General features: G+C 41.6%; 2 protein-coding genes across 3 annotated transcripts in view; one reads left to right on the plus strand and one right to left on the minus strand.

The window, feature by feature from the left end:
- The first annotated feature begins 121 nt into the window (after positions 1-121).
- On the plus strand, positions 122-16,613 carry PDHB (pyruvate dehydrogenase E1 subunit beta). Its single transcript, XM_063426865.1, has 10 exons — positions 122-207; positions 279-338; positions 5,074-5,181; positions 6,660-6,722; positions 7,249-7,284; positions 7,878-8,163; positions 8,405-8,515; positions 10,203-10,294; positions 13,668-13,809; positions 15,574-16,613. Exons 1-10 carry the CDS (start codon positions 172-174, stop codon positions 15,720-15,722), a joined length of 1,083 nt encoding a protein of 360 aa, XP_063282935.1. The 5' UTR covers positions 122-171; the 3' UTR covers positions 15,723-16,613.
- A 2,206-nt stretch (positions 16,614-18,819) lies between these two features.
- Positions 18,820-21,280, minus strand: part of PXK (PX domain containing serine/threonine kinase like) — a 100,690-nt gene continuing 98,229 nt past the window's right edge. Inside the window, exon 18 of one of the 2 annotated variants that reach the window (XM_063426866.1) lies at positions 18,820-21,226. In XM_063426866.1, the coding sequence (XP_063282936.1) occupies positions 21,018-21,226 (209 nt within the window). In that variant the 3' untranslated portion in view covers positions 18,820-21,017. The remainder of the gene's footprint in view (positions 21,227-21,280) is intronic. The other variant, XM_063426867.1, reaches the window with a different exon arrangement.

Consider the following 21,280-nt stretch of genomic DNA (forward strand, 5'->3'; position numbering starts at 1 on the left):
CTTAGTAACCCAGTCTCCCCGCTGGTTGTCACGAACTGGGCGGAGCCCCTCCTCTCGTGATTGGCTGGTGTCAGTCAGCTGATCTGTGATTGCTCGGCCTGGAGGTGCGGCGCTTCTCGCCTGCTGATTGGCTGGAGTGTGAGAAGGTCTCGGTCAGAGGACAGAAGCAACATGGCGGCGCTGAGGAGATTGCTGATCGCTGGGAAGGTAAGGCCGGGCTGTGACTGGCCTCTCCCCGCTCTCTGACACGGCATTCACCGCTCTCTGTCTCTCCACAGGCCCCTGTATCCGGCTTACTTCAGAGAGGATTCCACAGGAGCTCCCCGGCCGCTCTGCAGGTACTGTGTCCGACCCTGAGCTGAGGACACCCGCCTTCCCGAGCCTCTATAACCGTGATGGCTAACCTTGACACCATACATACACAGCTTCTGGACTACATCACCCTGGATGCCCATGGGCCCCGCCAGACCCTCTATATACTGCATGTCTCCTGATACAATGACAGCCCTGCCAGATCCTCCATGATATACCGTGCCGGACCCTCCATGATATACCGTGCCGGACCCTCCACAATATACCGTGCCGGACCCTCCACAATATACCGTGCCGGACCCTCCACAATATACGGTGCCGGACCCTCCACAATATACGGTGCCGGACCCTCCATAATATACCGTGCCGAACCCCCTATAATATACCGTGCCGGACCCCCTATAATATACCGTGCCGGACCCCCTATAATATACCGTGCCGGACCCCCTATAATATACCGTGCCGGACCCCCTATAATATACCGTGCCGGACCCCCTATAATATACCGTGCCGGACCCCCTATAATATACCGTGCCGGACCCCCTATAATATACCGTGCCGGACCCCCTATAATATACCGTGCCGGACCCCCTATAATATACCGTGCCGGACCCCCTATAATATACCGTGCCGGACCCTCTATAATATACTCCCCCTATACAATGACAGCCCTGCCAGACCCTCTATATAATATACTCTCCTGATACAATGCTTTGTATTGTTGTATTTGTGCGTATATGAGCTATTATGTTGTATATGTTCATGAGTAGTTTGTAGTATTGTGTATAATACATATGAATGTAGGCTGTATACGGGGATTCTTGTGGAATTGTGTGTTTGGTTGTGTGTGAGACACTGCATGTGGGGTTGTGTGCATGTATGTGGATTGTTAGTGGTGTTACGTTTGTGTGGATTGTAATGTATGTTTGTTTGTGGTCTGTTCGTATAATTTGTATGAGGGGAGGGGGTATTCTGCATTTCTGTGTTTTAACCCCTTAAGGACACATGCCGTGTGTGACATGTCATGATTCCCTTTTATTCCAGAACTTTGGTCCTTAAGGGGTTAAGCAGTGTGGGTGGCTTCCCTGGGGTCAAGGACAGGAGCTGCAATAGCAGCTGCGGGCTGCTCTACTCCAGTGTGGATTCCCATTCACGAGAGCTGGAATGAAGTGATCACTTCCTCTACATGCTGCATTGCATAAATTGAGGATTGTCCTTCACCATCTTTTCGTATTAGCAGATATCTGAAATTTAACTGGGACTCCTGATAGGCCAGAGCCTGTTTGGCTCTAGCAGCCTTGAGTGCTGTACAAAGACACCTCGATTTGAAAAAAAGAATTGACTTGAAGATTTTTTTCCAACTTGACTATTTTGGCCTAGGCTTTTTAATTCATTTTGCATCCCTGGCAATTCTCACTTTAGTGAATAACCATGAGAGCCTTGCCTATACTATCACACAATTGCATTACTCCAACCCAACTACTGCAATTAAAGCCAAGACAAAACTAGGCAAATAACTAAAGGATAAACTATACACTCTAGTACTGTAAAAAGAGAGGATCTGTCTCCTCCTTCCTCTACCGGTTGACAGTGCTGCTTTGAGTGACCCGAATCTACACTCTTGCTAGTTGGTGTATCAATTTCATATGCCCCTATTTCCATACTCTGCATCTGATAGCTAGCACAAAGCTTTATGTTCTTATTGTAGCTCCAGGCTGCTCTGCCACAAATAAAGTTGGTTGTTTTTTTAGTCTGCTTAAGCAGCCCCACCCTCCTATTTCTATATACCCATTTAAAGTTGACACAAATTTGTGCAGTTTATGTGCAGTGATTTAATAATAAAGTTTTGTGTTGTGCCTAACTCCATCGGTAAATTGATGCGTTTTGGAGTTTGGACAGTGGTAGACTCTTCCTGCCTTGCAAGCTTCAAGGCTTTAAGAAATCGGGAACAGATATGTTAAGTTTGTTTCCCTGACAGTTTTTGTATGACAAAGTTTGAACCCTGAGGCAATATGACTGAATCGTAACTCCCCAGACCTGTTATTCGTTAATCGTAACTCCCCAGACCTGTAATTGCCATGTGCAACACTGTGATAAGTGTGTTGGGATGAGAGACACTTGAATATTAATATATAAAAAGCAATTTGGAGCAGAAAGTAGAGAAATCTCCATGGCAACTGGTTGAAATCTCCCTGCCATCCGGTAGATTAGGTGAACATTGGTATTACATGTTCTGGCATTTGTTATACAGACACATTTTCATAATATTTATATGATCTCTGTATATGACATGAATGTCACAGGCTATGCGACAACAGTAGTGTGTAATGAGCGTGTAAAGTTGGGCATTCGTGTGGCATATTTAAGTACTCGTGTGCTCATAGTATAATATGTAAGTTGCATATTGAAAATCATAAGGTAACCCAGCTTTTGACACATGGTAAAAAAAGAAGCATAAAACATAAAAGCAGCGTCAACTAAGGAGATTGTGCTTCAATGCTATGATTACCCTAGCATTTATGGTTAGCTTGTGGAGTATCCGCCCCAAGTGAGTCCCATGTCAGCCAGGTGAGGATCGGTGCTTGCCTGTCAGGAGATTAGCCTTTGTGCAGCATGACTGTTGGTACGGGAAGCTCGGCAGACACTGTACTGTTCAGAGTCCCTTTATGAGTGGAACGGTCCGACGCTTGTTTCAGACTGGGTAAGGTTCCAGGAGTCGTGGTTACTGTTAGTGATCAGTCTATGTGTTTCGGCTCCCTCTCCGTGTGCAGCGTGGTATGGTGGGTAAGCTGTTGGCTTGTACCAGTTCCTCTTTAGGTCTACTCTTGGGCTCTTTTCCTTTTCTGCCGGTCCTTGCTCTGTCTGGGTCAGTAGGCTGTTCATGGGCCCACAGGAGAGGTGAGTGCTCCCCGCTGTCGTCAGGGTCGCCTGCCACGCGGTCTCTGCCATTTTAGAAGCGGCCTGTGTGTTGGGCCTTGTCTGACACCTCTCCGAGCGCCAGCGTTATGGTGGTCCGATGGGTCACAGGGTGGGGACCGGGATCACCCCCGCCGGACCCGCCTAGCCCGGGTTTCTGCTTTACCGCTGGTGGGCAGGATAGCTGGGCAGCGGCCGTCCACCCCGCTCACCGCCCGAGCGGTCCCCATCGCACGGCAGGGATCGCCCCTCCGAGGGACTAAAACCTCTCGGCAAGCCTCTCCTCAGGACCGGGATTGCCTCTCACTCCGGGGTTCAGCAGCCAGTTGTCCGGTAGGCTTCAGCTGTTGTTTTGAGGCTAAAGACCAGAGGTTTTTGCAGGAGCTACTCCATTTTGCATCCATTCAGCCTGGCGGTCCGGCCCCGCCCCCCGCCATCTTTCTTTTTACATCTTTTGGAACAACATGGCTTATGTTTTACAGTTAAATATCATCTTCATGATTGTAGAGTAATTTCTTACTCTGTGTATATTGATAACTGATATATTTATTATACCTGGCTCCACTGTCCTCTATATTATGCTATAAGGTGTAAAGGCAGCAGTAGAGGACAGTGGTGCCTTTACACCTTATTGCATAATATAATGACTTCATCATACTTTTTATATGATCAAAACAACACTCCAAGCATCATAACCACCACAGCACACTGTCAAACTTGCAAAACAATCTGCTGACACTCTGACAATATTCTAAAGCGTTCCTTTAACAAAACAGAAATCAATCAAAACATTGGGTAAATACAGCATATACACACACTCTCTCCCTCCCCCTCTCCCTCCTTGTATTAAATACATAATCAGTGAGGCCAACAAAATATTTCTGTTAGTTTTAAATTATGGTAACTTTTAAACTGTTTTTTGTAAATTAAATTTGGAACCCTTTTTTTTTTTTTTTTTTTTTTTAAATCAATTAATGCTGTATTAAATATGTCCAATACTGTGAAGATATTGATTTGGAAACCTCTTACATCAAGTATGTCAAAGTCTGGCACGGGCCACATAAACAAAGTTTGTTTATGTGGGCCGCAAAACCCCCCCCCCCCCCAAAAAAAACCTTTACATTTTCATAGAAACGTTTATTTTAAAAAGTACAGTATAAAAAAAAAACCTCAGCAGCCCCTCTACCACGCTGTGCCAAATCTTATCTCTACTTCTTGAAACACTGTGAAACTCCACGTCGATGTCACGTGGAGTTGTGTGCCTCCATGCACCTCCAGTTACTCTACTGTCCAATCGCAGCCAATGCAACACACACACACACACATTTATACATTCTTGCACTGACATCATTTAATTTATTGTTCCCTACCTTTGGGAGCTGGTGCGGGGATCTTCTATATGGAGATTTCCTTCCTGCTCCCTCGCGCGGTTTAGTGATGTCGGGTGCTGGAATATGACTTCATATTCCGGCGCCCAGCTTCACTACAGACGGCGTGCCAGGGAGCAGTGAGGAGCAGGAAAACTGAGCTCCCTCGCTGGCCCTCCTCCCCGGCCGGGTAGTTTTAGCAGAGTAGGCACCTGCAATGTGGGGAAAGCAGGTGCCTACTCTGCTATAACACCAGCATGTACTCGCGGCTCGCCGGGCCGCAAAGATGGTCGTTGTGGGCCGCGAGTTTGAGATGCTTGCCTTACATTGACTATTTTTTGTAGTTAATGCAAGCTTTGATCTTCATAAGGTTGTTCCTGTGTGAATGAGAGGAATTGGTGATGCTAATACAATTACGAAGAGAGTGCCAACTGTTGTTGCTAATATTCTGTGAACTGTTTTTTTTTTTTATATACAGGTGACTGTCCGTGATGCTTTAAACCAGGCTCTGGATGAAGAACTGGAAAGAGATGAAAAAGTTTTCATCTTGGGAGAAGAGGTGGCTCAGTATGATGGTGCATACAAGGTGGGTATAGCTGTATTTCTATAAAAAAAACAATCCTACTAAAACTAGTGTTTGAAAGGTCAAGTGTGTGCTGTAACTGTTCAGAATAAATCTGTAAAAACACCAATACTCCGTTATGTTCCCTATAAATGAGTAAAGCATTCTGCTGTGTTTATGCAGCCTAATGAAGTGTTATGACAGTATGTGATATTAAATATCAGTATCTGTGGTACTGTCAATATATGCAAGCCTCTGTTTACAGCATTACCAACAAGTATATTGATCTGCAGAGCCGCATACTATACATGGCTGCTGCACATCTCATTATATGGGGTAGAGAGAAAAAATGGCCCCAAACAGAGCTCGGTGTTTGTGTTTACACCACGTGTACAGCTTGGACAAAGTGGAAGATGATACTCTGGATGTCCGAGGCAGTCTCAATAGCCGCAGCAAATTTGACAAATTGCCACTATATTCAAATTTTAAGTTTGTGCATTTATTTTATATACACTTGCCATGCATCTTGTGCAGTGAGCCAATACTCAACTTTGCTTTGTATTGCAATTTTGAGCTCAACCCGTAAGCAGTGTTTGTCAACAGCAAAGCTCAGTCATTAGCTGTTGTATTTATATAGCGCCAGCATATTCCGTAGCGCTTTACAATATTATCAAAGGTGGAAATTTAAAGGGAAACTCCAGTGCCAGGAAAACTATCCGTTTTCCTGGCACTGGAGGGTCCCTCTCCCTACCACCCCCCAATCCCCAGTTGCTGAAGGGGTGAAAACCCCTTCAGTGACTTACCAGAGGCAGCGACAGGTCCCACGTCGCTGCTTCCTCCTCCCCCGCCGCTCCTCCTTCTGCTTACGTCGGCCTGTGGGCGACACTGATCTCGCCCGCTGGCCGAGGAGACCTAATGCGCATGCGCGGCAATGCCGCGCATGCGTACTAGCGCACCCCATAGGAAAGCATTGAAAATGAATTTCAATGCTTCCCTATGGGGAATAGAGCGACGCTGGAGGTCCTCACACAGCGTGAGGACGTCCAGCGACGCTCTAGCACAGAAAACCTGTGCTATGAAGCAGGAAGTTCCCTCTAGTGGCTGTCTAATAGACAGCCACTAGGGGAGGACTTAACCCTGCAAGGTAATTATTGCAGTTTAAAAAAAAACTGCAATAATTACACTTGCAGGGTTAAGGGTAGTGGGAGTTGGCACCCAGACCACTCCAATGAGCAGAAGTGGTCTGGGTGCCTGGAGTGTCCCTTTAAGAATAAATCAGACAATTACAAAAACTTATAAACTTAAACAATAGGTTGAAGAGTGCCCTGCTCAAACCACCTTAGTCTATAAAGAGCAGCCTGCTTAACTACATCTCCCAGAAGCCTTATTCCCTGAAAGGGGTTATAGTACAAATTCTAAAAGAATACATATTGCACCTTGCATGAGTGCCTGGAGTACTACTCATAAACTTTTTTTTTTTCCTTCTGTAACATGGATTTTAGGTCAGTAGAGGTCTTTGGAAAAAGTATGGCGACAAAAGAGTTATGGACACTCCTATATCAGAGGTAAGAAGCAAATGGTGACTGCAACCGTTTTAGTGACTTCTGTAATTAACTATTAGACTCCAACAATTAGAGCATAGAGTTATAATCAGATCAGGGTTTAGAACATAATGTTCATTCATTTGTTACATAGTATATCCTTGTATGATTATATTAATCTTGCTGACTCTATGTGGGCATCAGCTGGAATAAATTTACATGATTTAATTTGTATGAATGTGTCACAAGTTATAATGAACATGTTCTCTAGCTGTTTTGGAAGCTCAGCTTCAGAGACAGTTTGCCAAACGTTGGATGATTACTGGGTTTGTAAGTTCTCCACAGTTGTATGCTGGTTACCACAGCATTACATCAGAACAATCTAAACTTCCAAATACAATTCTGGCTATTGTTTGAATGGATTTGCTTTGCTCAAAGGAAGATTTTTGATCCATACACTATACATCAGACAGGTTATCAAATGTGACCATCAACTGACATTTGAAGAATTGGTTTTCCTGTTTTGTAACCGTTTTATATTTTTTAACAGATGGGCTTTACTGGCATTGCTGTTGGTGCTGCTATGGTATGTATTTAATATACTGTACCAGGACTTGACAACATTTCCTTGAATCTAGCATAGTTTGCTTGGCACACATCCTGAGTCACACATAGATGTTTTACTGATCGTCACCTAGGCTCACCAGACTCCGACTTCTGCATCATTGTTCTGTGATCATTCGGTTGTACATGCATAAACGCCATTCAAGCGCATGCTCGCTTGTACATTCCTTCAATAGTGACATGACTGCATGCACTTCAATTATCTATGGGGGTTAAATTAAATAATGCCTTGTCTGGCTAGTCTTAGACTTCCCTATGTGCCATGTAAATTAAGAAATAAAACTACAGAAAAGACTAGAGGAAAATAAAAAAGCATAACCCATCACAATCTTTTTTTTTTTTTTTTTTTTCACAATTAAAGTTGTCTTTGTTATGCAAGCACGTAGAGACAACCTCAATGCAATGTAGTTGTTAGGGGACCTCTATAGGCATTTTGCCTCATTTCTGAGTTACCGTGGTGATCTGGTACTGTGAATTTAAGCCCTAGATCACATTTTGTACTGATTTGTTGCAAGCTGCATTGTTTAGATACTGACAATCTTTGTGTTTTAACAGGCTGGATTGAGGCCTATCTGTGAGTTTATGACTTTTAACTTCTCCATGCAAGCAATCGATCAAGTGATCAACTCTGCAGCCAAGACACACTATATGTCTGCCGGACTTGTACCAGTCCCCATTGTCTTCCGGGGGCCAAATGGAGCCTCAGCTGGTGTGGCAGCTCAGCACTCTCAGTGCTTTGCAGCCTGGTATGGACACTGTCCTGGCCTAAAGGTCCTCAGTCCCTGGAACGCAGAAGATGCAAGAGGTCTCCTGAAAGCAGCAATTCGGGATGATAACCCAGGTAAACAAACTAGTGGTACCTAATCTAATACACAAGCTCAGTATAAACTTGGGGGTTCCAAAAAGAAGATCCTCAACAGTTGCACAGATGTAAAGCTGGCAAAGTATCATGAATGTTGTTCTTTAATAGCTGTAGAAATACTTCCTGGCCACTCCTGGGGTGAACAGTATATATTTTAGATGTAATCACTTTGGCAGCCATTTTTTTTTTCCATGTTTGCTAATATTTATTTTCATTCTAGTGGTATTTCTCGAGAATGAATTGATGTACGGTGTTCCATTTGAATTATCTGAAGAAGTCCAGTCAAAAGATTTTGTTATTCCATTAGGAAAAGCAAAGGTAGAAAGGCAAGGTATGTAAAAATGTCATGCATATACTTTTAAAATGTGAATGCAAAACATGAAGAAACAAACATTAATCGGCTACTCTAAATGGCATTTAAAGCTAGTGGAACTTTACTGGTTCGAAGAGCAACTCCTAGATTTATTTAAATAACACTTATACAGAATTATAGCTCTACCAATATAAATAATATAATAAATAAATTCAAAACTATTTAAAACACATGCATTAACTGTAATGTGTTTAACGTATCTACAGTATATATGTGTGTGTATATATATATATATATATATATATATAGTTAAAGAATTGAAATTGAAAAAAAATTGAAGAATAATGCTCCAATCACCTTGTGTCACTCAACCCACACAGAGTGCAACATATAAAGTGAATAAACAGTTAGGTGAGAGCATACAAAATAGTGTATAATAACACACACACATGCAAATTACCATATAACAGGGTACAACCTAAAAACACAAAGAATAACAGATCATAGTATAAGTAACTGAAAACAGTAAAAGAAAGATTATCCCACTCACGTGGTGCTGAGCCGTTTAAAGCCGTTGTACCCTGTTATATGGTAACTTGCATGTGTGTGTTATTATACACTCTTTTGTATGCTCTCACCTAACTGTTTATTCACTTTATATGTTTAACGTATCCGCAATTTCAAAATGCTATCTCCAACTCCCGCTCTAACCAGTGTCCCCAATTTCTTTCTCATTAACATATTGCAAGTTTTTAGCTGTACTTCTCTACTGTTTTACAAGAGATGCATCATCATTGAGAAATATTGTTTAAATTCCTAATGTAGAGCTGGTGTTAGTTTTCTGTAATGTTGCTGTACAAATAAATCTTTGGTAGGCAGTAAGCTACCTTTAGGTCTGGACTTTCCGATCTATTTCTCAGGTTTTGTTTGATGAATACAGTTGTAATAAATACTGTATAATTAGTGAAACCCTAACATCCAGAGGGGCTTTAAAGCCACTGGACTGCATTGCATTAGTTTTCATAGTCAAATGAACATTGCAAGCATCATAACTACTACCTCTCAGTAAAGTGATTGTGGAGCCTGGAGTGCCCTGGTACCCTCCCAGAGTTTGTAGGCAAGCAGTGTTTGAGAACTTAATTGGCTTCCATCTCCTCCTTCTGCAAGGAGTTCAAATGAGTGCGGCCCTTTATCTACTAAATCCTTCTGTTATTGTATATTACTTTTGTTTTGTTTTTTATTTCATACTGCTGCATATATGGATACTTTCACTGTTTTCATGTATGTATAATTGTGCATGTTTTTGGTTTGTTTTTTTGGCACAGTTTATTTAAAAATCGTTACTTTGTCTAGTATTTTTACAAGGAATTGGGAATCGTATGATTAACTTCTGCCCTTCTCTCTTATTATAATGAGCGTGTAAACGGTTTACATTTTTTTCTGTTTGACTATTTATCCTGGGAGGGTATAAGCACACTCCTGGCAACAAAATCACTACAGTGTGCTATAGTGGTTATGGTGCTTGGATAGTTCCTGTAAGGTATATGTTCTATTGAACTGGAAATCCATCAGACATTGCTTAGTAATAGCTCTGTGTGGATTTGGCAGTAAAGGAGACCACATGATCCATTTAAACCAACAAACCTTGATCCATTCCACCTTGTTATACATTTATTTTAAATATGTAACCCCCTTGTTTTTACAGGAAGTCAATTAACCCTGGTTTCACACTCAAGACCTGTTGGCCATTGTTTGGAGGCTGCCAATGTGTTGGCAAAAGAAGGAATTGATTGTGAGGTAAGAATTGAGTGTTATACACTGACCTTACATCTCATTCATCTAAAACGAAGCACAAATGTAGCAAACACTTTACACACAGACTCTGGAGTTAAAAAAAAAAAAAAAAAAAGTGCGGGGGGGGGGGGGGGGGGGGGGTTTGGCAGGACTGAACAGCCATCATGACTGGCCACATATAAGCTCGGCTCATGAGGTTTTTGGCCTTTTTTTACATTTTAAGCGACTGTTATACTCTCCCTGTGGCAGGAATCTGGGGTTGCTTGAGCAAGCGTGTACCGGTGCTGTTGGTGTGCCTGTGATGAAGAGCAGTATCCCAACAGCGGGAGTGGGATAATTCTGTGTGAACTTCTGTTTGACATTGATTTTTTTTTTTTTTTTCTTTATTTTTGCGGGTAGTCGGAAACATATCATGTTACAATGTGTGCAATAAAGGTTTTCAACAAAGGTTACAGTTTGCAGTAAAAACAGCGTCACTTGCATATTATATACCAAATTTTTATAATAATAATTTTCAGAAATGGATTCCTCTCAACTGTACAGTCAGATAGGTCAGTTAGTGACTGGAGGTTGCCGGTTCTTATCGTGTGCGCCCTCAGTGTAGTCGGGTAAGGCTTTGTCTGAGGTTAGCGTTGCATAGGGCGCGTAGGTGTGGGGCAATACAATTTGTCAACTGGTAGATAAGGACCTAGTCTACCCGTGGAGGTTAGCCTATGCGAAGTCGTGTTGGCTGTTATACGTGCCCTGGGATCTCTCGCCTGCATACTAAGGGATGGGCACGTGTTCTAAAGGTGAGGGGGGTAGGGTAAGTAGCTGGTCATGGTGGCTGGCTTGTAGCTTGCAGAGCCAGGTGTAAGGAGCAGTATTCTAGAGGTTAAGATATTCAAAACAAATGAAGATTTAAGTGAACTTCTAAACAATACAAGTTGTAAAATAAAACAAGACCCTAAGTGGCAATATAAACAACAGTTGTTACACAGTTCAGGTAGGGGAGTCGGGCGCGCCCGTTCTTGTCCCCCTAGGCACAAATGGGCTGATGTTTGCGACAGTCCATGAAGGGCGGGTGACCGCCGGGGCTGCCTCTGCTGGTAAGCCTAGTGCTCGAAGGAAAGCTGGTGCATCCGACTTGTGAGTTAGGATGTGCATCCTGCCGTCTTTCTCCTCCATCAGTCGGTGTTGCCCCCACTTGTATGGGATGGTTTTCTCCCGCAGCTGCTGAGTGATCCGACCAAGGAATCTCCTCCATGCCAGAGTGTGCCTGGATATGTCCCTGTAAAAGGTTAAGTGTGCTCCTTCAAAGGGGACAGTGGGAGAGTCCTTGGTGGCTCCCATGAGGACCCCCCGGTCAGAGTCCCGGTTAAATTTAACAAGTACATCCCTTGGGGCCTCTTTAGGTGCTTTGGTGGCTTTAGGGAGCTGAAAGACTGAGTCCACTCCCATCTGCTTCACTTGTTTAGGCAGCAGTAATGTTGCTAACATCCGTCGGCAGTAATGAGGCAATTCAGAGTTGGTGACTGATTCAGGGACCCCTCGGATCCGGACATTCCGTGCCTTCGCCCTATCTTCCATATAGGCTAGCTGTGTAGTCAGGGCACTACATTGCTTTTGCAGCGATCCCAGGGTTGCGTCTGTGGCAGTTTGGGCCACCCAGGCACCCCTGAGGTTCTCTTCCACTGTAGCTACGCGGCTTGTGAGTGTCGAGACTTCCTCCCTGACCAGCGCCATATCGGCATGGAACATTGCCTGTATTTCTTTAATGAGCGCCTTTATACCCGCTTTCGTGGATGGAGCAGAGTCCCCGAGGTCCGAGGGTGACAAAGGCTTTACTGGTACCTTCGGTGGAGGTAAGTAAGCTGCTTTCGGGCTCTCATCGTCTGATGATGGCGAGGTGGAGGCCTCTGCCAGCGCCATCTTGCTTAGGCCGGGCCGCGGCCGCGTGGCTGTACATAGAAAAGCCCCTATGTCTCTGGAACCAGAGCTGGGATCGGCTTTATATTTCTTGGCCTTCTTGCCCATGATGTAAGGCACCCCGAGAGCGTTGGTTGGCCTGTTATTTATGTCGCTTTTCTCCTATATTCAGCGGTAGGTGGATTTTCTTAACGGAGCTACTGCAGGATGCGTCCTGCTTGCTCGGGTGCTGGCTCCGCCCCTTTTTTTTATTTTTTATTTTTATTTTTAAGCACTATCTCCAGGCTATTGTATCAGGGAGTATTTAATCTGTGGAGAGTTAGATCTTAATGTGTTTTACAACAGCTATGCTTTGTCTTAAAACTAGAAGTCATTGTACAAATAGAGAAATAAAAAGGGCAGTTCATGTTGCTCACTAGTTAAAGGGACACTCCAGGCACCCAGACCACTTCTGCCCATTGGAGTGGTCTGGGTGCCACCTCCTATCACCCGTAACCTTGCAAGTGTAATTATTGCAGTTTTTATAAACGGCAATAATTACCTTGCAGGGTTAAGTCCTCCTTTAGGGGCTGACCATCAGACAGCCACTAGAGGGACTTCCATTTTTGTAAAACACGAAAAGTGTTTGGAATGACGATGGACGTCCTCAAGCTATGCATGAGGACCTCCAGTATCGCCGGAATCCCCATAGGAAAGCGTTGAAAAGTGCTTGCCGTGCATGCATATTTGGTCTCCCCCGCCAGCTGACGTCGGTGGGGGAGGAGCGTGGACGGAGCCTGACCCAGAGCCAAGGGACATCGGTGCTGGATTCAGGTAAGTCACTTAAGGAGTTTTAACCCCTTCAGCAAAATGGGATGGGGGGGGTGGGAGGGAGAGGGGCACTGCACTGGAGAGTCCCTTTAATTGTGAGGCATCTTATTTGCATACATAGGATTTATTATGAGCATTAGTCCTCAAGTTTGTTAAAATTAGACATACTAGCTTGATATTGTTAAACCTTGGCACTCAGGATCTTAAGTAATGTTTCTCCATGTTTTCCTGACCTGTAGTCTATAAACTGCAGCTTCGAAACATCTTACATGCCCATGCTTCTTTCAGTTATACTACTTTATTTTAATTGTATTCTTGCCAGTTGTGCATTTATACTGTACTAACCTTCCCTATATACAAATGTATGCTGGTCACTTAAGCGAGTGTATTATCTCCATAAAAAAATCCAGTGTGCCAAGCATTAGACTTGCATGACACATAATCCGTATGGGGTAAATAGGACAGCTATTTAACTCCTTCAGGTTGGGCAAATCACAGCCCTGGCACGTTATATTTTATAAAGGAGTTAAATAGACATGTACATGTTTACAACATTTCTGATTTTGTTCTTTGGTTTCCCAACATGTCTCTTTCAATGTGCCTGAAGCTACTTTTTAGAAGCTCTTAATTTTATTTTTCTTCCCCCCTCTTATTTAAGGTAATAAACTTAAGAACCATTCGTCCAATGGACATTGAAACTATTGAGGCTAGTGTTATGAAAACAAACCATTTAATCACTGTTGAAGGAGGATGGCCACAGTTTGGAGTTGGAGCTGAAATATGTGCCAAAATAATGGAAGGTATGTTCCAAGCTTTGGTGGGTCGAGATCACATTTCTCCAGAATTTGAGGGTCATCTGATTAACTCTAAAGTATTTTACAATAAGTATTTTGGGGTGAGTGAAGTAAGGTACCCTTCATGATTGTTTGAGCTATCATCGTTTTTTTGTTTAAACACACTAGTATTTATATTTGCATTATTTAAAACTGAAGTATTTGCCGCCCAAATCTGTTTAGATTCATAACAAGTGTGAACTATGCTCATTACAAAAACAGCGCACATACCGTGGATCTAAAAAACAAAACAAAGGAACTCTAAGCCCCAAAACAACTTTAGTTTAAGCAGTTTTGGTGTATAGATCATGTCCCTGCAGTCACACTGCTCATTTCTCAGCAGTTAAATCACTTTGTTTATGCAGTCCTGGTTATATTTTATTTCTTCAAACTTATTTTATTTTTATGAGGAAATGCAGATCATCTGTATATTTCTTTACCCCACATGGAGATCTCCACCAAGATTTTGAGAAACGTGTAGGGTCAAATTATAGAATATCCCAAATTTTGACATCATTCTTTGTTTACTTCCTACACTGAAGTGACACTTTCTCTATACCCAACTGTAACAAACTGACACTATTTCTAAACCTTACTCTTAATGTTAAGGTATTTACTCAACTAATGTCATTGCTGATATTGACAGACTGATTCCCTTTGCTTACTGTCTCTAATCTGTGACTGCAGCATGAGTGCGGAAATCTCCCTCTGATGCTGCTGATCACTGTTGAAACAGATCTCCGAACCCATCTGGAATCCCAGAGAATCTCTGTGTAAAAACATATTGTCAGCTAGCACCTAGCTTAACGGTTAGTGTGTGTCTACTGACCCTGCTGGTGCTTTATAGGAACACTACTGGTACCAGAACCACTACAGCTTAAGGTAGTGGATCTGGTGGCTATAGCCTGTTCCTACTGACTTTTTAATGTAAACACTGCCTTTTCAGGGGGGAAAAAGGCAGTGTTTACATTGGTGCCTGGTAATACCTCTAGTATCAGTCATTCAGACAGCCACTAGCGATGCTTCCTAGTCTAATGCTGTACAGTGTGTATCACTGGTGTTCAACGTCTCCACCCAGTGCAAGTAGATGCTGAACGTTCCCTGTAGAGATACTGATTTAATACATCTCTATGAGAAGATGCTGATTGGCGCAGCGTTTGGCCACGCATGCTCAATGCTTTCCTATTGGATTGTCTGAGCTAACTAAGATTGATTATCTCAATCATGGTGACAAGACCAGCGTGGGAGAAAAGGTGAGTAAAATCACACTTACTGTTATCGGAGAGGAGCGATTAATCTAAACAGCCAATTCAGGACTCTAGTGTTAGGAATACCTGTTTAAAGTCTTGAACTGCATAAAGCATGCAACATCCCACAGTTTTTAAACCATTTTCTAGGCACTAATAATCATTGTAACTCTTGCTGTTGGCATACAGCTTTAACAAACCCCTGTAATTATGCTTAACACTTTCAGGGGTTACAATAAGACTGACTGCTTGGAAGAGGTTTGCCATTCTGGTTAATTTATTATTTTCCAAAGGGAGGTGCTGCAGAATGTTTGCGATTTACACTTTACGTAGGTCAGAGGCCATTTAAAGTACAAAGGCTTTCAAAAATGTAAATGTGTTCGTCTAAAAGTAGTAACCAAACTGTTGGTTTTTTATTATGTTTACATGTATGTTGTAGACTAAGCTACTCTGAAACCTCTTTTCCTCTCGAATTGTCTTGTAGGACCAGCGTTTAACTTTCTTGATGCTCCTGTGGTTCGTGTAACAGGTGCAGATGTTCCAATGCCTTATGCCAAGATCTTGGAAGACAACTGCATTCCTCAAGTGAAAGATATTATATTTTCTGTGAAAAAGACCCTTAATCTATTATAATTATGTAAGAATAATACTTATTGATTGCCAGAAAAGTGTACAGCTGCTTCTGTGATTTTTTTTTTTTTCTTTTTCCTTTCATCCTTCAAGCATTTTTGGTATCCTTGCTCTCAGATTCTCATGCCCACTGTCCATCTATCTCCACCTTAGAAAATGAAAGCAAATTGTAACCCTCTGAATGCTACCGACGATGCGCCCTTTAGGAATTCTGTTTTACATAATGTGTTGTCCAATCTTTTTTTTTTTTAACCAGAAAATTACTCAAACTAGGGTTCACTATTTTTTGTACAAGGGCCATGTCATACAAAATTACTTGTAAGTCAACAAACCATACAACTTCCAAAGTACACAATGGTGAATTTTTTTTTTCCTTTCCCCTTTTTGCCTTAAACAAGGTGCAGCACAACATTACATTTCAGCTTGCATCCTAACATCCCATTTGACATTTCATATACAAGTAGAACAGGTACTGTATTTATGGCAGAACCACTTCAGTGCTCTACAACATGGCAGCACGCAATGCCACAAGCAATGCCACAATCTGGAATGTTCCATTTTGTTAGCGATGGCATCTAAACAAATAGTGCTGTCATTACGATAAAATAGCAGAACCCTTCTAGTTTACAGCTGATTCACTTCTTAAAGACACTTTAAATGCAGCTCTTGCTGTAATAAATTCTGATTGTACGTTTAAAACACTCCTTCCAATTCCTACTTCATGTGGAGATTTATGTTACAAGCAGATATTTAGTGGAACATGCGTTCTCATCGCTACACAATCTTTCTGGTGTTTAAATCCCTACTACTACATGTGGGGGAAAATACAATGTTTCACAATATCGAACCGTGTCCTCTTCTGTGTGGCAAATAAAGTTTTTATTCAGTCCAGTATTTTTTTGGTCATTTACAAACGTGTGGTCATATATGGTAATACAATTTTGTATTCAAAATCCCTATGTCCCACCTGTTATTTTATAGTATTTGCTATGTCTGCACCATAGAGGTCCTAGACAGGTGATTGAGCCCTCAATCTACATCCTCTGGTTTATGACAGGGAAGCCATCAGACATCCTTCTACATCCCATGTGTAACACAGAAGTGGAACTACTGAAGGTTTCTGAGGCTACCATGGATTTGTAATAAGTTGGAAACAGACCTTTTAGGACAAAGTATTAAGGGCACAACTGAAAAATGCATTCTACATGAATGGTGCTGCCATACTGACCAATATTCATACATGATACAAATTAAATTATGGAGCACACATAAATACACTAATCTTATAAGGCTACTTCATTTCCCTATCTAGTAAGACAAAATATGGGGACTCATTGTGTTAAGCCCACCACTACTTCTTAAAGAGCAAGACATTTAAACAACTACTTATTTCTGATATAAATACTCTAGTCCAGGGATAGGCAACCTTCGGCACTGCAGATGTTTTGGACTACACCTCATGATGCTTTGCCAGCATTATGGCTGCAAGAGCATTGTGGGAGATGTAGTCCACAACATCTGGAGTGCCGTAGGTTACCTACCCCATCTCTAGTCCATGTGGCACAATTATCTAAATTCCTATTGGCAATGTGGATGAATACTCCTAAGAGTGAAAAGTAAAAACTAGCAGTGAAGTAAGTTCCACATCGATATTAGAGCAGGGGTGCCCAAAAGGTAGATCCCCAGGTGTTGTAAAACTAAAACGCCCATGATGCTTTGCATACTATTAGAATGACTACCTGTTGAGCACCACTGTATTAGAGCACTCTACTACATAGAGGTAGCTTTCCCTGGATAAAATCAGTATATAACACACTTGAGTAATTTAAGCTTTGTTAAAAGAACACAAAGCACCATAACTGCTATGTTACAGAAGAGTATAGTGCCAGATAAGTCAAACAATTTAAAAATAGTTTGGCAACCTACCTGTGTACCCCTGGGGGTCAGCTGCAGCTCTTAACCATTGACCGTGGCAATGCACAGCCAATCTTAGCTCAGTGGCAAATGCTTCCAGTAGCAGGTACAAGATAAGGTAAACTGTTAACTACTTACACTGGGAGGGTGATCGGGCGTTCCTGGCACTATAACCACTGCAGAAAGCTATAGTGCTTTGTCCTATAGTCCTTTAAGATGACTGATGTTGACTTTATCTACTAGCGTTGGAGACATGAATACATATCCCATTAAAGTACACCATGGAAAACTGGTTTTGTTTGCATTTGGAAAGTGATTGAGGAGTGGATCTGAGTTTTTTTTGTATAGACCTTTAAGAACCTATTCAATTATCTTAATACTTATTTGCATATAATTTGAAAACCAGAACAAATTCATGCCTTCTATTTATTCATAAAAATAAATAAATGCTTTTGTGTACCAAGTATTTAAAGGCCCACGTGCCTTTTTGGGTGGATCAATTGTGTAAATAAAATGGCACTTACAACTGAGAACTCAGTTTATTATTTTAATAAAAACTGAATATACATTATATTACAGAGCCAGAGAACCATCCATATACACACATTCCTTCTGCCTTCTGTAAAACAGCTTAAAGTGCAAAAACATTAAGTAATGAAAAGCTCAAATTTGCTAAGTGTACCATTTGTATTAAATGTTATATACCCTACTGCTAGATTGGAGCTCAGTAACTATACAAAAATGTAAACAATTGTTGTGGGTGTAAGGTTAATAGAACAAAGATGTACTAAATAACAGGCGAGGTGGTAGTGAAGGGAAGAAACAAAAATAAGGAATCACCAAGGGAAAAGAGCCTAGCTGACAATATTCTGCATTCCTTTTTTTCCCCCTTTCCACATAGCGAGGTTATTAACTAAAGTCTTTATTTTAGGAAATTAAGATAGCTAAAATGAAAACACTCATTTGTAATTTACTTTAAATTCCTTTACAAATTAACGCACTGCAATGCGACTTTAAAGGGTTACTTCAACCCTTACATTGTTTTTTTCCAAATTGAAATGCGCTTTTGGGCATTTATCATTGGCGCACCTCCCCCTCCCCCCCCCCCCCCCAAAATGCAGTGAATAAAGAGTTAAAATTACCTGAGTTCCAGCGCCAGGTGAAGCTCTCATTCATGCTCTATAGAGAAGCATTTGATTGGACCATTCTTATGGGTTCTGGGTGCATGCACGCACTCTGAGGCAGTGGGGGCTCCAATTATTAAAATGAAATTTAAGAAAAACACACCAAAAGGGTTAATTACTAAACTAGATATTGCTGGTATTAGAGGAGGGGATTTCACATTTGAAACGTTTCCAGCGAAATTGTCCTAGATCTCCACTATGCCAGTGTAGTGGATTATATCCTCAACCCTGCAACTTGCTGGTCTTTTCCCAATTTAGTAAATTATCTCCAATCTTTAAATTCCCAAATAAATTGTGGTCAAGCACTGCAGTGCCTGTAGCCTCTCCTATTGGCATCACAGCTCTGCTATAGCCTTCCTGCTTATTAAATTAATCCCACGGTTCTCCTGTATTACTCTCCCCTCAATTTGTATGCACAAAGACATGGTCCATTAAGGGACAAATAAGACTAGTACAGTGACGAAAAAAATAAAAATAAAATAAGCAATGTTAACCATTTCTTTTATCTTAAAGGGTCAGTCCATGCTGAAACTCGTCTATACAGTGCAATAAAAAAAACAAATCTGCACAACCAATTCAAAACAATAAAAATTAGGAAGATATTTTGGTCTCTTTCTTCCAATTTACAACATTTCACCATAAACTTTGCCCACTTCAGGAAGAAGTGCTGGCTTATGGAGTCTGAACTATTGAATGCGTTTAACCCAAAATTGCAAGGGCTAAAATGGGAATATTTGATTAGCAGATTCCAAAGCTAACTGTACAATATCAATTCTGTTTGGAGCAGGGGATGTGCAGTTGAGTTATCAGTTTTATACTCAGCCCTAGAAACCTTTGTGCTTTATGAGGATATGTTCAACTAGCTGTAGACACTACAGGTTAGGAGGGATGCACAGAATGGAAGCTGAAGGGAAAGGTAGGGGGGTTGGTGGGGTAGAATGACAAAAGAATCAAAGTTAAAGGGATACTCTAGATCCATAAAGCACTTAAGCTTGTGCCCTCTTTTTTTTTTTTTTACAGAAAAATTGACTTTTTTTTTTTAGAAATGAATCTTGCCTTGGCTACTACTTCCCTGTTTGGTTGGCTAAGTGGAGCTATACTCAAGAGGCATCAATAGCTCAGAGAACCTGCCTTGCAAAGACTTCTCACTGAGCTGCATTGGGAAATCTGTGATTGGACAGCTAAAGAACGGCTAGGCTGGTGAAAAAGGGGAGGGCTTGCAAAGGCTTCAGACAAAGGTGTGTTTAGATAAAACCAAAAGGGGAAAAACGCATGAGTAATTGCATGCACGTTTTCATTGGTGTATATCTACTAAACAGTGATTTTTGGGGGGCAGTGGAGTGTCCCTTTAAGATGCAGAATGCTGTATGACATTGTTTTCACCAAAAATAAAGCAACATTGGCCATGCAATGAAATAAAAATATGCCAACAGTTATATTATTATTAATGGCATTTATAAAGCAGTAGTATAGAATATAAAAAAGTCGGTGCCTGGAGTGTCCCTTTAAAAAAATTGCTGTTGAAGTATTCGGTATGATTTACTGCTCTTTCAATTGCTACAGAGCATTCAAACATTTTCATTAGAAAAAAAGGCAGATGAGATGAATGGATTACAATAATTTAACTATCAAGCAATCAAATAACAAATGTAATAGAACAAATAATTGGTTATTTCTTAGTGTGACCACAGGTTGTGCATTCTGAAATGATATGAACATTGAAGTGAATGTGACGGTTTAAGGCAGATAAGGACATATTTTGTGATTTTGAAGCCTTGCACAAAATGGGATGCTATTGTCCTAATAACCTTTGTAATGCCAGAACGGTGAGCAATGCCATTTTTCCTTCTTACTCTTTGGAATTAAAGCCTTGATTATAATGCAGAGACATGTGTCGAGGAAGGAGGAGGCTGCAGGCATTATATGACAAGGTTACGAAATAGTTTTGGACCACTGAAATAAAATAAAGTTGAAACGCGTCGTTTGGGGGGGGGAAACAATTTTCTTTACACATCCCTTCCCTTTAAAGCTAGTTGTCTAAATTCCAGTTAATTATTAATTTATTTATTTTTATTATATTTATGTTATGTATGTGGAATTGTGTAGTCAAAACTGGGGAGCAGTATAACAAAATCACTGCCAGAAATAATTCATTAGTCCAAAATTACGCCCAAAAAAAGTGCTTTGGCTACGTTCGGTTTCAGCTAATCCGGGCAACACTGTGATCATTTGTCACTGCCTTCTTCAGAACTCCCTTGCTGAAGTTTTGAATGGAGCTGAGTAAGGCTACTCGGTCTCTACCATTCACAGACGGGGTGGCTGGTTCTGTTGGCACATCCTTTCTTATAGGAGGAGGAGGGGGAGCAGCAGGTGGAGGCGGAGATGCTGGTATCAGAACAGTTGAATTTCCTATGCAATAAACAATAATTAGTTAATATTCACAAGTAGTAAGTCTCATTTACT

The sequence above is a fragment of the Pelobates fuscus genome, chromosome 7 (assembly GCF_036172605.1).
Source record: "Pelobates fuscus isolate aPelFus1 chromosome 7, aPelFus1.pri, whole genome shotgun sequence".
Lineage (NCBI taxonomy): Eukaryota > Metazoa > Chordata > Amphibia > Anura > Pelobatidae > Pelobates > Pelobates fuscus.